Source organism: Hyperoodon ampullatus (genome assembly GCF_949752795.1).
Source record: "Hyperoodon ampullatus genome assembly, chromosome: 10".
NCBI lineage: Eukaryota > Metazoa > Chordata > Mammalia > Artiodactyla > Ziphiidae > Hyperoodon > Hyperoodon ampullatus.
The window spans coordinates 83827182-83841257 of record NC_136923.1 but is presented as its reverse complement, the minus strand read 5'-3'; the positions used below and the strand labels follow the sequence as shown (position 1 = coordinate 83841257).

At 42.8% G+C, this 14076-nt stretch overlaps 1 protein-coding gene across 1 annotated transcript; it reads left to right on the top strand.

Annotated features, from left to right (window-relative positions):
* Positions 1–424: 424 nt before the first annotated feature.
* Positions 425–12650, top strand: PGBD1 (piggyBac transposable element derived 1; the record flags this gene model as incomplete). Its single annotated transcript, XM_079712677.1, has 9 exons — positions 425–820; positions 2204–2374; positions 4481–4505; positions 5939–6027; positions 7549–7678; positions 8317–8410; positions 9322–9400; positions 10512–10585; positions 11093–12650. The coding sequence occupies 9 exons, from the start codon at positions 425–427 to the stop codon at positions 12648–12650; spliced, it is 2616 nt and encodes an 871-aa protein (XP_079568803.1).
* Between the last annotated feature and the right edge of the window lie 1426 nt (positions 12651–14076).

Genomic DNA, 14076 nt, shown 5'->3' with positions numbered 1-14076 from the left:
GAAATATGCAGAGATAGATGAACTTTAAGAGTATATTAATCTGTCCATAAAGGCAACCGTCTGGCTCCTCCATGGATCAAATTATCCCTTCCCTCCATCTAAAGTATAAGCTGCTCAAGCATTCTTACTGTTAACCCTTCTTCCCTGGTATCCCTTACCTTACATCCCTTACCTCTGGGCTCAACTCCCTTAGGATTCAAGGTAGACTTCTGATTAATTTCACTGATAATATTGACAAGAAGGCTCAGTTTTTGAGCATCACTTAGAGTGGGGACAAAAATATAAGTATGTTACATAGAGTTTTGAAGCTCTTATAATTTTTATGTTACTGATCAATTCTTATGCTTCAGATGTACATTTGGAAAAACATTTCTGGAGCATAGACCTCAGCTAAGTGAACCTTTTTCTAGCCTTTAAGGTCAATATGGATGAAGCTTTGCCAAGCCCCACTCCTGAGAATGGAGACAGCCTTATGAAAGTGAAGGAGGAAGATCCCACATGGGAGCAGGTGTGCAGCTCACAGGAGAGCAGCTCCCACACACTGGAGCTTTGCCGCCTGCGCTTCCGGCAGTTCTGCTACCAGGAGGTAAAGGGGCCCCGGGAGGCTCTGGCCCAGCTCCAAGAACTTTGCCATCAATGGCTGCGGCCAGAGACCCACACCAAGGAGCAGATCCTGGAGCTGCTGGTGCTGGAGCAGTTCCTGACCATCCTGCCCCAGGAGCTCCAGGCCTGGGTGCAGGCGTATCCTCTGGAGAGTGGGGAAGATGCAGTGACAGTGCTGGAGAATCTAGAGAAAGACACAGGAGACTCAGGACAGCAGGTGGGAAGAGAATGTGCGTGGTGGCCTGGGAGAAATAATGGCGAACATTTGTCTGTTAAGTTTTAACTTTTTACTTTGAAGTAATTTACAACTTACAGAAGTTTTGGGAGAGTAGTACAGAGAACTACTGTGTACTCTTCACCCAGATTCACCAGTTGTTAACATTTGTTACAGGGTGTGCCCCTCTCGTGTGCGAGCACGTGCTCCCTCTCTCTCTCTATATGTACATATATGTGTGTACACACACACACACACACACACACACACACACAGGCTCACACATTTTTTTTCTTGAACCATTTGAGATTGGAGTTAGTTGGAGATACCATACCCCTTTATCTCTAAACACTTCGGTGTGTATTTCTGAAGAAGAAAGATATTCTCTTGTATAACCAGAATACATACAATCAAGTTTTGGGAAATTAAAATTTTTATGATACTATCACCTCAACAGTAGTCCTTGTTTAGATACATCCATGATAGCCCAGTAGTATTCTTTATGACAGTTTTGCCCCAATCCAGGATACAGTCCAGCATCACACATTACATTTAGTTGCCGTCTCTTCAGTCTTCTTAGATCTGGAAAGGTTGTTCAGTCTTCCTTTGTCATAACAATGACATTTTTGAAGAGTACAGACCAGTTATTATTTGGAATGCCCCTCAATTTGGGTTTGCCTTGTATTTTCTCATGATAAGACCCAGGTTGTGCATTTTGGCTAGAATACCACAGAAGTGACATTGTGGTCTCCTCAGTGCATCACATCAGGAGGCACATGGTGATGGATTGTCCCATTACTGATGAGGTTAAGGTGGTATCTGTCAGATTTCTCTACTATAAAGTTACCATTTTCCCCTTTGTAATTAATAAGAAATTTGTGGGAGACATTTTGAGACAGTGTACATATCCTATTTCTCATTGAACTTCCACCCACTAGTTAAGCATCTGTCTGGGTTTTTGTTTTGTTTTTCTAGGCAGGGATCTTTGCCTGTCTTGTGTCTCTTCTTTGCCACTATATCCTCAGCACGTAGAACAGAGCCTGGCTTTTAGTAGGCATTCAGTCCATATTCGCCAAATGAGTGAATGTCTCTGTCTTGCTACTCTGTCTTACTTGCTGCTGCTTAAGGATTAAATGAGGCTTGTCTGGTGTTCCCTTGAGGATATCCCTAACTGCTGTTCGGTCCAGTTCCCACCAGGATGGCTTTTCTTTTCTTTTCTTTTTTTAACATCTTTATTGGAGTATAATTGTTTTTCAATGTTGTGTTAGTTGCTGCTGTATAACAAAGTGAATCAGCTATATGTATACATATATCCCCATATCTCTTCCCTCTTGCATCTCCCTCCCACCCCAGGACACCTTTTCAAAGTGAACCTTTTGTCCCCAGGCTTCTGTCTACACTCAGGGACAGGACATGCACCTACCAGTGACAGAATATCAAGGAACCTCTTTGGAGTGTCAGAGGCCCCAGCTACTGCCTGGGGTAACCACCTTGAAGTGTGAACCCCCAGAGCCCCACCAAGAGGTCGCCCAAGAAGTGAGTGGTGAGTGCCGGAGGGTGAGTTTAGTAAGGACACTGGGAGCAGGCCGCTGGCAGGTGCATGGCCTTCTAAGTAAAAGCTTGTTTATCTGTGGGGTGGTTTTTTTTTTGTTTTTTTTTGTTTGTTTGTTAGCCCTATACCTAAGCAAACTTTTAAAAACATTTGGAATTGTAAAATGTTAGAAGTCTAAGATCTTCTCATCCAACACCCTTAATAGTTAGGAAAACCAAAACTCAGAGTTTAAGTGACTTGACGAGGGTCAACAGAGGCAGAGTTAAGTCACGTGACCTTCTGACCAAGATTCTCTCTTTACTATATATCTCTATTCCACATTTCTAATTCTACACTTGTGAATATTTTAAACATTTACTTGGTAGCTTTCCATAAATTTGTCTTTTTCCCATGGTAACATTTTCTTCAGTAGCCTCCCTGCCTCTAATCTTTCAGTAATTTACATATAGCTTTAGCTTTAAACAGGTTCTCTCCTTCCTGTACTTGGAGTGTACCCTCCTGTGTGCATGGCTCTCTCACTTTCTGTATCCATCCCAGCTATTGGTTATATTTCAGCTGTGTGCAGTAAGATAGGCCATGCAAAGAAGGCAAAGTCTGTGGCCTGCAGTTTGCAGATGGCTTGAGAACACACAGAAGTATACAGATCGTTCAAAAAGGAGACCTCAGAACTCCGTAGTGCAGTGTTTTTTAACCTTTGTGGTGAGGGATGCTATCATTTTCCCCCAGAATTTATTGAGAAGGATTAACTCTCTTCCCTAGAAAAGGCGTACAAAATGACGCACACAACTTCATGATTTACCACATTGGTTTACAGTCACCACACTGGTGATCTGTGAATACTGATATTTTGATATTAAGTGCAGAATAAATGGTTCATATAATAAATGATTTGAGAACATTCAAGGGAAACAAAAGAAAATGCATGAGGCTCAGATTACTTGTGATATTTACCCATTGGAGCATAAATAGAACTTGATATTTCCCTACTTACTTGACTGATAGTTCTGTCTTATTTCTTTGGTTATTAAAAACCACCATGACATGAAGCCCAAATGTTTTACATGAAGAAGTTTAGAGGTGGTAGGGAGCCTTACGGCCCTGGGGTTGGGAAAGCTTTCCTGGAGTCATGAGCCTGCATTGAGCCTTGATAGATGAGGATTTGCAGTGGAGCAGGCATAGGGTGAGCATTCCCATCTACCTGTGAGATGATGAACATGCATGAAATCAGTTTCATCTCATTTTGACTGTGGAGGGGGAGGGGGTAATGAAAATGGAGGTACTTGTCAGAATGGTGATGGTAATTGACAGAAAGATAACAGCGGTCATAGGATATAAGATTCTTCCGTGTGAGCATGAGCTGGCTCACGGAACTGGACCCCAGCAGTATCTACTGGGCGGAGGGGGGGCTTCTTCGGTTCTCTAGGTCCCCATGCGATGCGCCACTGCTGTGGTGTGTGTAATCAGGATGCTCTGTTGTCCTTTAGTTAGCACACCCTGTCATTCTCAAGGGCTTTTTATACCCTCTTAGGCCCTCCCAAATATTCTGGAGACTGGCTAAGGGCCTCCCTGCCTACTAGTCGTAACCCAAGCACATTTCTCCAGGATACCTGTGACCAAATGAACTGAAGATCAGTTTCCCAGGCTACCTGCATTCCCTCCTCTCCTGCTAGTATTTTCAATGGGGTAATAAGTCAACCAGCATGACAGGAGGATGGGGTTTGTTTAGGGGAAAGAGTGGGTGGGGGGAATGGGAAGGTCAGTTGGGGCCATTTTATGGGGTGTTTAAATTCAAACCAAGAGGTTTGGACTTTATCATTAAAAAGTTGGGTGCCATTGAAGCCTTTTTTTAAAATCAAAAATATGATTTATAGTGACTGTGTTATTTGTGTGTATATAGTATATCATTCTCACCTGTCATGGAACACTAGATTTAAAATGAAAACTGTTGAGTACTTTATTTTTGCCAGTCTCTTAATGCTCAAGTGTGATTGATTCTTAGTGTCAGACACATTGTTAAATTTTCGATATGTTGACGGAGAAGTAGAAAAGATCTTGAGATCATTTTATTCATTGAAACTTAAGCCCATTTTCTCTTGTTCTGTCTTTGGCAGAGATATAGAGCAACAGATCAGTGTGGTATCTGTAGTGAACTTTAATATGTTTGAAAACATTCCTCCGCCTTCTTCCCAGGCTTAACCCTAATGCTTTTCCACCTCAGGAGGATTATAAGAGGCAAACACAGCGTCTGATCTGACCTTTGCTCTCTCACATTTCCCATTGCTGTTGACCTCTTTCCTCACTGCATTGTACCTCTACCCCCTTCCATTCTCTCTCGCCATCCTGCCCCTCCTCAGCTTAGCCCTTTCCCTGACAGCAGACCTGCTTTACACTGTGCTGTTTAAGCTGTTGGGTGTTTGGCATACATGCATTGTGGGGAGGTAAGGTAGTAACAGTGAATCAGGGGCAAGGCTATTTTATTTTCCTAGCAAGCCTTATTTGCTCTAGATATGAAACAACAGCAACTAAAAGATTCCAGTGATCCACTGGGTCTGGAGCAAGGAAAAGTGGTACTATGTTCTATTTTGGGTTAGAATTATCCCCTGTACTCTTCATTTAGTAATTTTGGGCTCCTTATATTGTTGCCATCTTGAAAAATAATGATACATTACCTTGTGTGGGGTCTTACAATTTACAGAGGGCTTTTACAGAGAGTTTTTATGTTACCTCAATCTTCATTAACCTTGTAAAGTAGACTGTGTTCTCCCCATTGCACAGATAAGAAATTGGAAAGAATTTTTTTAAGTAACAGTGCAGTGCCTGGCACCTTGCAATCATTATGACTGTCTGAATTATTGTTACAGTTTCCAGTGTGGCAGATTCTCAAAAGTTCTCCTAGCTCACGTTTAGCATTTCTTCTATGTATGTATGTATGACTATTCTTGTGTGTGTGTTACTTTTTTTACTGACGTACAGTTGATTTACAATGTTGTGTTAGTTTCAGGTGTACATGTATGACTTTATTTTTTTAGAGCAGTTTTATGTTAAGCAAAATTGGAAGAAAGGTACAGAGATTTCTCATCTACCCCCTGCCTCCCCCCATACGTTGCCTCCCCCATTATCAACTCTATTTTTTGTATCTTTATTTTCTCTTTTCATCTTCCTCTTATCTGCTTTCCTGTTTCCCCTTTGCCTTCTCTCTCTGTTCTCCACTTCTTTTCTTTCTTCTTTGTTCTCTGCTTAATGTTTCCTTTATCACCAAGTTCTGCCTTCCCTCTCCTTATTTTCATCAATGATTTCTAATTTTTCTTTATGAACGTGAAAGTGCATCACTGTAGATCACCTCATGAGTTCATAAACACCACTTATTTTGTGGGTAGGGACCCTAAAGTTTTAGAATTTTAGAATTCTGACAGAATGAAAGCAGATATGATGTTCTAGTGTAAGATCTGTATCTTAGTTCCTGGATGTTTAACAAACATAAGAAGATTTGGGGTCTGGGTCGCCCACAAAGGGCTCTCTCCTAAAAGCCATTGTGTCTCATTCAGGACTCTTGTCTCCTCCTTCCACAGGGCCTGCTCCCCAGGGACCAGCCCCTCCCCAGGAAGAGAATCCCAGAGACCAGGCAGCAGTACTGGGGCTTAACTCAGCCAGGTCCCAGGTAAGCATGGTGCCCGGGCTATGCAAACCTCAGTAGCAGCCCTCCTTCCCTCGACCACCTATCCCTTGCCCTTCTCTTGCCTCACACTGCTCACCCTGGGAGCCTTTCAGGTGGCACGGTCCCTCTGCCTTCACCTTGTCACAGAATATCACAGACCATTTATGCCTCATCCGGGGAGCTCACATAGATCACATAGATTATGCAGTGGCCTCATTCCATACTGTATGCAGGAAGCACATCCAGATCTCAAGGTATGAGAATAAGGGGCAGAGTTAGGCCCTTGGTTTCAGAAAGTGCCTCTACTCATTTGATGCTCAGTGACTGATGTTTTATCTTTTGAGGGGGTCTCTGGTTTCTCTCCCCAGTCTGAGAAGCAGTACTCTTCCTCATGTTACTTTATAGTCCCAGTGTTCTGCACATACCCAATTAATATTTGGTGATGATAATGGAAATTCTGTGTATCCAAGGCAAAACTTCACATCTTCACAAAATAGACTCTTGGTTTTTTTTCCCCCTTATTCTCTTAGTGGTCCAATCAGTTTCCTAGTCATTTAGTTAAAAAATATTTAAGTCTCCTATTTAAGTCCTCTGCTGTTGAGTCAGTTTCCTCAAGAACAGGGTCTTCATGGAGTCCTTTCCACACTCTGTGACTTTTAATTCGTTCTTAATCCTATCAGACCCAGTGCCTCCTGTCCTTAACAAATACTTCACCTTCCTGAAAAGAAATGTATAGCAAGTAAAACTTACCTATATGTATATTTAAATCAATATAATTATCTAAAATGCTATATAATGGAGAAACAAAAAGCAATTTATTTTAAAAAAAGTATTTCAAAAATGCAAATGTTTGGACATGATCACACCAAGAAATAACAAAGTAGTTAAACGTTTGCACTGATGTGTAATCATTAGGTTTGAATTAAGGAGGAATAAGAAGATCAAAAGGCTAGGAAAATGAAAGGGCAGAGATGTGGGTGGACAGTAGAATGAAACTAGCATTGAGTTGAATAATGAAAGACCAGCCAGAGAAAGAGAAAAATAACATTAATTGAAGTAGAGCTAAGATGAAGTTATGGCTTCTATTGTGTCCCGAAAAGATATATTGAAGTCCTAACCCCAGGTACCTATGACTGTGATCCGATTTGGAAATAGATTCTTTGTAGATGTAATCAAGTTAAGATGAGGTCCTACTGGAGGAGGGTGGGCCCAGCATCCAACGGTCGATGTCCTTATAAGAAGGCCATGTGAAGACAGGGAGACACACAGGGAGAAGGCCATGTGACGGCAGAGGCAGAGACTGCAGTGATGCATCTACCAGCCAAGGAACACTCAGGACTGCTGACAACCCCCAGAAGCTGAGAGAGAGGCAGGACAGTCGTCCCTTAGACCTTCGGAGAGAGCAGGGCCCCTGCTGGTTGGCTTGGTATGACTGGTCTGCAGTGTGGTATTCAACACCCTTCACACCTGGACCCCTTATCCTTACCACAGTGAAGACTAAGAGGCCATTTTTTGCCTTTTTAGACATCAGTGAAGACTGAGGAAGCAGCAGCCCAGGCTCTTGTCCCAGAGGAGTGGCCACATCTGAGTCCGCCCCAGAGGAACCTCTGTGGAAACTCGGCTCAGGAGAAGGTTACAAACATCAGTCTGATGGGTAAGGACAGGCCTCTGGCTGGTCCCCAGCTGTGCTCACCTTTCCCGTCATTAACCCTGTCTCGGCCCTTGTGAACCCACATTTCCTACAGCCCTCACCCTTCCTTCCCCTTCTTCTGGCTCTGCTTCCACACTCCTCTCAGCCCCGCCATTCTGAATCCCTCCCAATGCCCTTAGCTTCTTCTGTTGCTAATGACTACTGAGTCTTGCTGTCATCTCCTCTGATCACGATTCCCTCAACATCTCCTCCTCTGCTCCCTTTTTTCTTCCCTTTTCAAGGGTCCCATGTAATTTGTCCTTTTCAGACATCCCTTAATACCTGAAAGTTCCACAAACACCTCTGCCTGATCCCTTCTTTACCTCAGAGGAAGTTCTCTTCACTCTCTGTGAACACTACTGTCTATGTGTAATTTTCTTTAAATATGCTTTGCCCTGTTAGATACTCTCCCCTGCAAATTGACCTTTCTTACTATCTTCCTGTACTCTGCCACATTTTTAGGGCTGTTGTGACTGCACTCCTGGTACACCTGTTGATTTTTTGTTTGTTTTAATTTGGAACATCCTGTTCCTTACCCTAGAGATTGTTTTTTCTAGATTCAGGCAACAAATGACATTTAAATTATTAACATATTATTTTAGCTGAAGTTGTAACTAAAGATGGATTGTTTAACACAAAGCAAGAAACTTCTGAAGAAATGGAACAAGGTGCTGAGGTCTCAGGAATACCCAACAGGTGAGTGTCCATGGTCCTAAGTAGAACAAATCCTACAAATGTAAGAAGAAATTGAAATGAAACCAGAGAAACCAGATGGTAAAAGCCTGCTTCCCTGGAATAATACAGAAAGAGTAACACTCACTTCTGTGATCATAGGAGGTCCCACGCCAAGGAGGTGACCTGTCAGTGTATCATAATTATACAAAACTTCCAGTTGGTATACAGTTGCCTCCAAGAATCCTCTCTGACTCAGTTTACCTTGCCTGATCACTCTTCCCCTGGCTCCCTTATGTCATGGGGCTACAGATACTGAAGCCAGAAAGAGAAGAAGATAGAGAAGCAGGGGACTTAGACAAGAGAGTGAGGGCTGCAGGTAACATTTGTTGCCACGATGGTTAAGAAAGAAATATCATCACACCTGGAAGAGGACTTAGGGAAGACAGGTAGGGTATCTTCGACCTCCATTAGGAGGATCCTGAGCAAGAATTAAAAGGAGAGTAGCTGATGACGAAGGACAAATTAAAGATAGTAGTGGGTGTTTAATGAGTGTTGGTTGTGCAATGAATGTCTAGCATAGGTGCTCCTAAAGCAGAAGGAGAGGGACCAGATCATGAGCAAAGGTTGGGTTCTGGTGAGGCCATTAACTCCTTGGAGAAGTGAGAAAAGAAGAAAAAGGAAACAGTGTGCGATAATTACACTGAAGAGTAGGGCAGGGGATGAGGATTCTCCTTATTGACATTTGTTCATCTTAGGGAAACAGGGAGCTAAATCTCAGTTAAAAGAGATGTCTTGAAGCCTAAGAAGAGAAGTAAGATCTTTCATAAAGCTGGTGAAGTCCGAGCCAAGCTGCACTAAAGTAAGAGAAAGAACACTCTGACTTAGCTCAGAGTTATAACTGGAGAATAGGAACCTGCTGTTGTGTCTGTCAGATACGGCCCCCTGCACTGGGACCGCAGTCTTAACCGCTGGACCACTAGGGACGTCCCAGAGGATCATTTTAAAGAGCAAGTTTCTGGGCTTCCCTGGTGGCGCAGTGGTTGAGAATCCGCCTGCCGATGCAGGGGACACAGGTTCGTGCCCCGGTCTGGGAATATCCCACATGCTGCGGAGCGGCTGGGCCCGTGAGCCATGGCCGCTGAGCCTGCGCGTCTGGAGCCTGTGCTCCGCAACGGGAGAGGCCACAACAGTGAGAGGCCCGCGTACCACAAAAAAAACAAACAAACAAGTTTCTGCTTGAAAAATTCCGGGTCCTCTTTGGCGTAGGAAAAGAAGTTATGTTTGGAGATAGACTGGTAGATTTGAGAAGAGTGATGAAATACCTGTTGTGGGGAACAGGAAAGAAAGGGACGAGAGGACATGAGAAGGATTTCTGGGCAGTGTTGAGTAACTAGCTGAGTTTTGGAGACCATCATATTTAGCAGTGTCGGTCTACCTCGTTGTTTGATTTCTCTGGCACTACTCACTCCTGGGTGAGGAACAGAGAAGACTAAGGATGGGGTTGATCTGGTGCTGAGTTTTGCTGGCCCACCACTACAGAAGGACACTGGGGCAGGGTGATTGATGATCCTGGCAAGAGAAGGACTCAGGTGATGATGGATCACGAGGTCTAGACAGAATAGGAAGGGAGGTAAAAGCAGGAGGAAACGGAGGAGTCAGAGTGAGATGGAAGAACAGGTGTTGTGGGACAAGAGTGCGAGGAGGCTAGAGTGAGCTCTTGGAGTTCAGTTTTCACCAGTGGAAAGTTCAGTGTAGTGACAGGATTCAAGGAGGGCCCCAGAAGTTGAAGACGTCAGGGAACTCTTAAGATGGATCTACTGAATGGATCATACATGCAGACATTAAAGACACCCAGGATAATAAATGCTCTAAGCAAACAAATAAGTATATATAGTGTAAATTATATTACAACATACTCTTTTCACTCCCTTATGTCTTCTTAAATTGGTCTAATTTAATGTACCAACAGGACATTTGTAAATGAAATGCACATTTCTAGAATTAAAGAAGTTTGTGTAAGATAATACTTTCCATCGTAGTAACTTTGGCCTAGTTCCTTGAAAACTGCATAAAAATCAGTCCAAGGGCAATAAGTTTGAGTTTCTCTTTTGTTTCTCCCCAGAAACAGTGTGTCCACCAGATGAATGCAGAACTAGGGGAGGCTAAATTGTTCCATGTTCAGAAATTCTGTGAGAGGTGAGGGGGCTCAGTAAATAACAACCCATTTCCTTGTCCAAATTCAGAACCAATTGATAGAGACACAGGAGTAAAACAGATGATTCTGGAAACCTCTGCTTTATGACTGACAGAAGCTAGACTGATAAAGCCGCTCAGAGGCAGAGCTAAGTGGCCGCATAGTGACGGCAGAGCTAAGTGGCCGCATAGTGACAGCAGACCCTACCCCCACATAGGCCTTCCTAATCCATCTTGGGGGAAAAAGGAACATGGAATGTCTGCAACTGGCTTCTAAAGAGGACAGCCCAGTTCTTTCTCCCAGATTCAACAATTAGTTAAGTCATGAGGAGTGAGTGGGAAGTGGGAAGAGGCCAGAAATGTTCAGTCTGGCCAAAGTCCTCCCCATGGAAACATGAGGAGTGAGAAGGAAGTATTCCCCACAAAAGCATCCTTAGGCGTCAGTGGATTTATCCTGTATCAGTGAATGAGACAGAATTTTTATAGCATGCGTTCTTTTTTCTTTCCCAGAGATTGTGTACCCCAGGCCCCTTGTAGTACCCCTGTTCCTGCTGAAAGGACAGTTGCACATTCGAACACTCTGAAGGACCGTCACCCTGCTGACTTGTGGGCTCGGATGCACATCTCATCCCTGGAATATGCTGCAGGAGACATTACCCGAAAAGGGAGAAAAAAAGACAAAGCTCGAGTGAGTGAACTGCTCCAAGGCCTCGCATTTTCTGGTGATTCAGATGTGGAAGAGGATGACGAGCCTGAGACTCAGCCTCCTCCAAAAAGACCAAAGGTGTCAAGCGTCCCAGAGAAGAACTGGACTAAAAGAGACATTAAACCCAACTTTCCAAGATGGTCAGCACTGGATTCTGGACTTTTGAATCTCAAGAGTGAAAAGTTGAACCCAGTGGAGCTCTTTGAGTTATTTTTTGATGATGAAACATTCAACTTGATTGTCAGTGAAACCAACAATTATGCTTCTCAGAAAAATGTCAACTTGGAAGTCACAGTTCAGGAAATGAGGTGTGTGCTTGGTGTCCTGCTTTTGAGTGGCCTTGTGAGGCGTCCCAGAAGGGGAATGTATTGGGAAATGTCTGATGCCGATCAGAATCTGGTTAGAGATTCAATCAGAAGGGACAGATTTGAATTGATTTTCTCATACCTGCATTTTGCAGATAATAGCCACCTAGATCAAAATGATAAGTTTACAAAATTGAGGCCTCTCATAAAGCAAATGAATAAAAATTTTCTCCTGTATGCTCCCCTTGAAGAATACTATTGTTTTGATAAGACAATGTGTGAGTGCTTTGATAGTGACCAATTCCTGAATGGGAAACCTATTAGAATTGGCTATAAAGTCTGGTGTGGTACAACCACACAGGGTTATCTGGTTTGGTTTGAGCCCTATCAAGAAGAGTCAACTATGATGGCAGGTAAGGATCTTGATCTTGGTTTAGGTGGAAATCTAGTGATGAATTTTGCTGACGTTCTTTTAGAGAGAGGTCAATATCCCTATCACCTGTGTTTTGATAGCTTCTTTACAAGTGTCAAATTGATGTCAGCCTTGAAGAAGAAAGGGGTGAGGGCAACAGGAACAATTCGTGAGAACAGGACTGAAAAATGTCCCCTGGTGAGTGCAGAACATATGAAAAAAATGAAGAAGGGGTATTTCGATTTCCGAGTAGAAGAAAATGATGAGATAATTTTGTGTCATTGGCATGGTGATGGTATTATCAGTCTGTGCTCCAACGCTGTTGGCATAGAGCCAGTCAATGAGATATGTTGTTTTGCCGATGACAAGGAGATCCCTCAGATAAGTCAACCTTCCATAGTGAAACTGTATGATGAATGCAGGGAAGGCATAGCTAAAATGGAACAGATCATTTCCAAATATAGGGTGAGAATAAGAGGCAAGAAATGGTACTCAGTTTTGGTGAGCTACATGATTGATGTAGCCATGAGCAATGCATGGCACCTGCACAGAGCCTGTAACCCAGGTGCCTCTCTAGAACTCGGGGATTTTCGGAGGGATGTTGCCCATTTCTACTTGGCACATAATGCAAATATGTCAGGTTAAGGCAGGTAAAACAGATACAATGCAGACATTAGTAAGACACAGAAAAATCACAACTACACATCAGATTGTACCCAAAGCAAACCTGATGTATGTATACAATGAAATTATTAATTAAGTGACTAATATTTCTTTTAAAAAATCTATGTAGAGTTTCAAAAACTGTTATAACAATGTTAATGATCTGTAAAAATGTTGAAATCTATTGGTATCTTTTTCTAGGTCTAGTTTTGATATCAAACGTGGGAACTCCTTTATTAGTTGAATTGAATTGATTAATTTGTGCATTTAAAGAATGAAATCCTGCCTCCTTTTTTTCCTGGTAGTTTTCTCTGGGGAATGCCATTTTTTTTTCTTTTTTTGGCTGCGTTGGGTCTTCGTTGCTTCGCAGGGGCTTGCTCTAGTTGCGGCGAGTGGGAGCTACTCTTCATTATGGTCCGTGGGCTTCTCATTGTGGTGGCTTCTCTTGTTGCGGAGCACGGAATCTAGGCACACGGGCTTCAGTAGTTGTGGCACATGGGCTCAGTAGTTGTGGCTTGCAGGCTCTAGAGCACAGACTGAGTAGTTGTGGCACATGGGCTTAGTTGCTCCACAGCATGTGGGATCTTCCCAGACCAGGGCTTGAACCTGTGTCCCCTGCATTGGCAGGTGGATTCTTAACCACTGCACCACCAGGGAAGCCTCGGGAATGCCATTTTAAAATACAGGCAGAATTTAATGCAGTCCCTATCAAATTACCCATTAACATTTTTCACAGAACTAGAATAAATAAATCTAAAATTTACATGGAATCATAACAGACCCAGAATTGCCAAAGCAATGCTGAGGAAAAAATACAAAGCTGGAGGCATAACCCTCCCAGACTTCAGACAATACTACAAAGCTACAGTAATCAAAACAGTGTCATACTGGCACAAAAGTAGACACATGGATCAATGGAACAGAACAGAGAGCCCAGAAATAAACCTACACCTATGGTCAGTTAATCTTCGACAAAGGAGGCAAGAATATACAATGGAGAAAAGGCACTCTCCAGCAAGTGGTGTTGGGAGAGTTGGACAACCGCATGTAAATCAATGAAGTTAGAACACACCCTCACACCATACACAAAAATAAAATGGCTTAAAGACTTAAATATAAGGCATGACACCATAAAACTTCTAGAAGAGGACCTAGGCAGAACATTCTCTGATATAAATTGTAGCCATGTTTTCTAGGTCAGTTTCCCAAGGCAATAGAAATAAAAGCAAAAATAAACAAATGGGACCTAATCAAACTTACAAGCTTTTTGCACAGCAAAGGGAACAATAAGGCGAAAAGACAACTTATGGACAGGGAGAAAATATTTGCAAATGATGTGACTGACAAGGGCTTAATTTCCAAAATAGACAAACAGCTCATACAAATCAATAACAACAACAAAAAACCC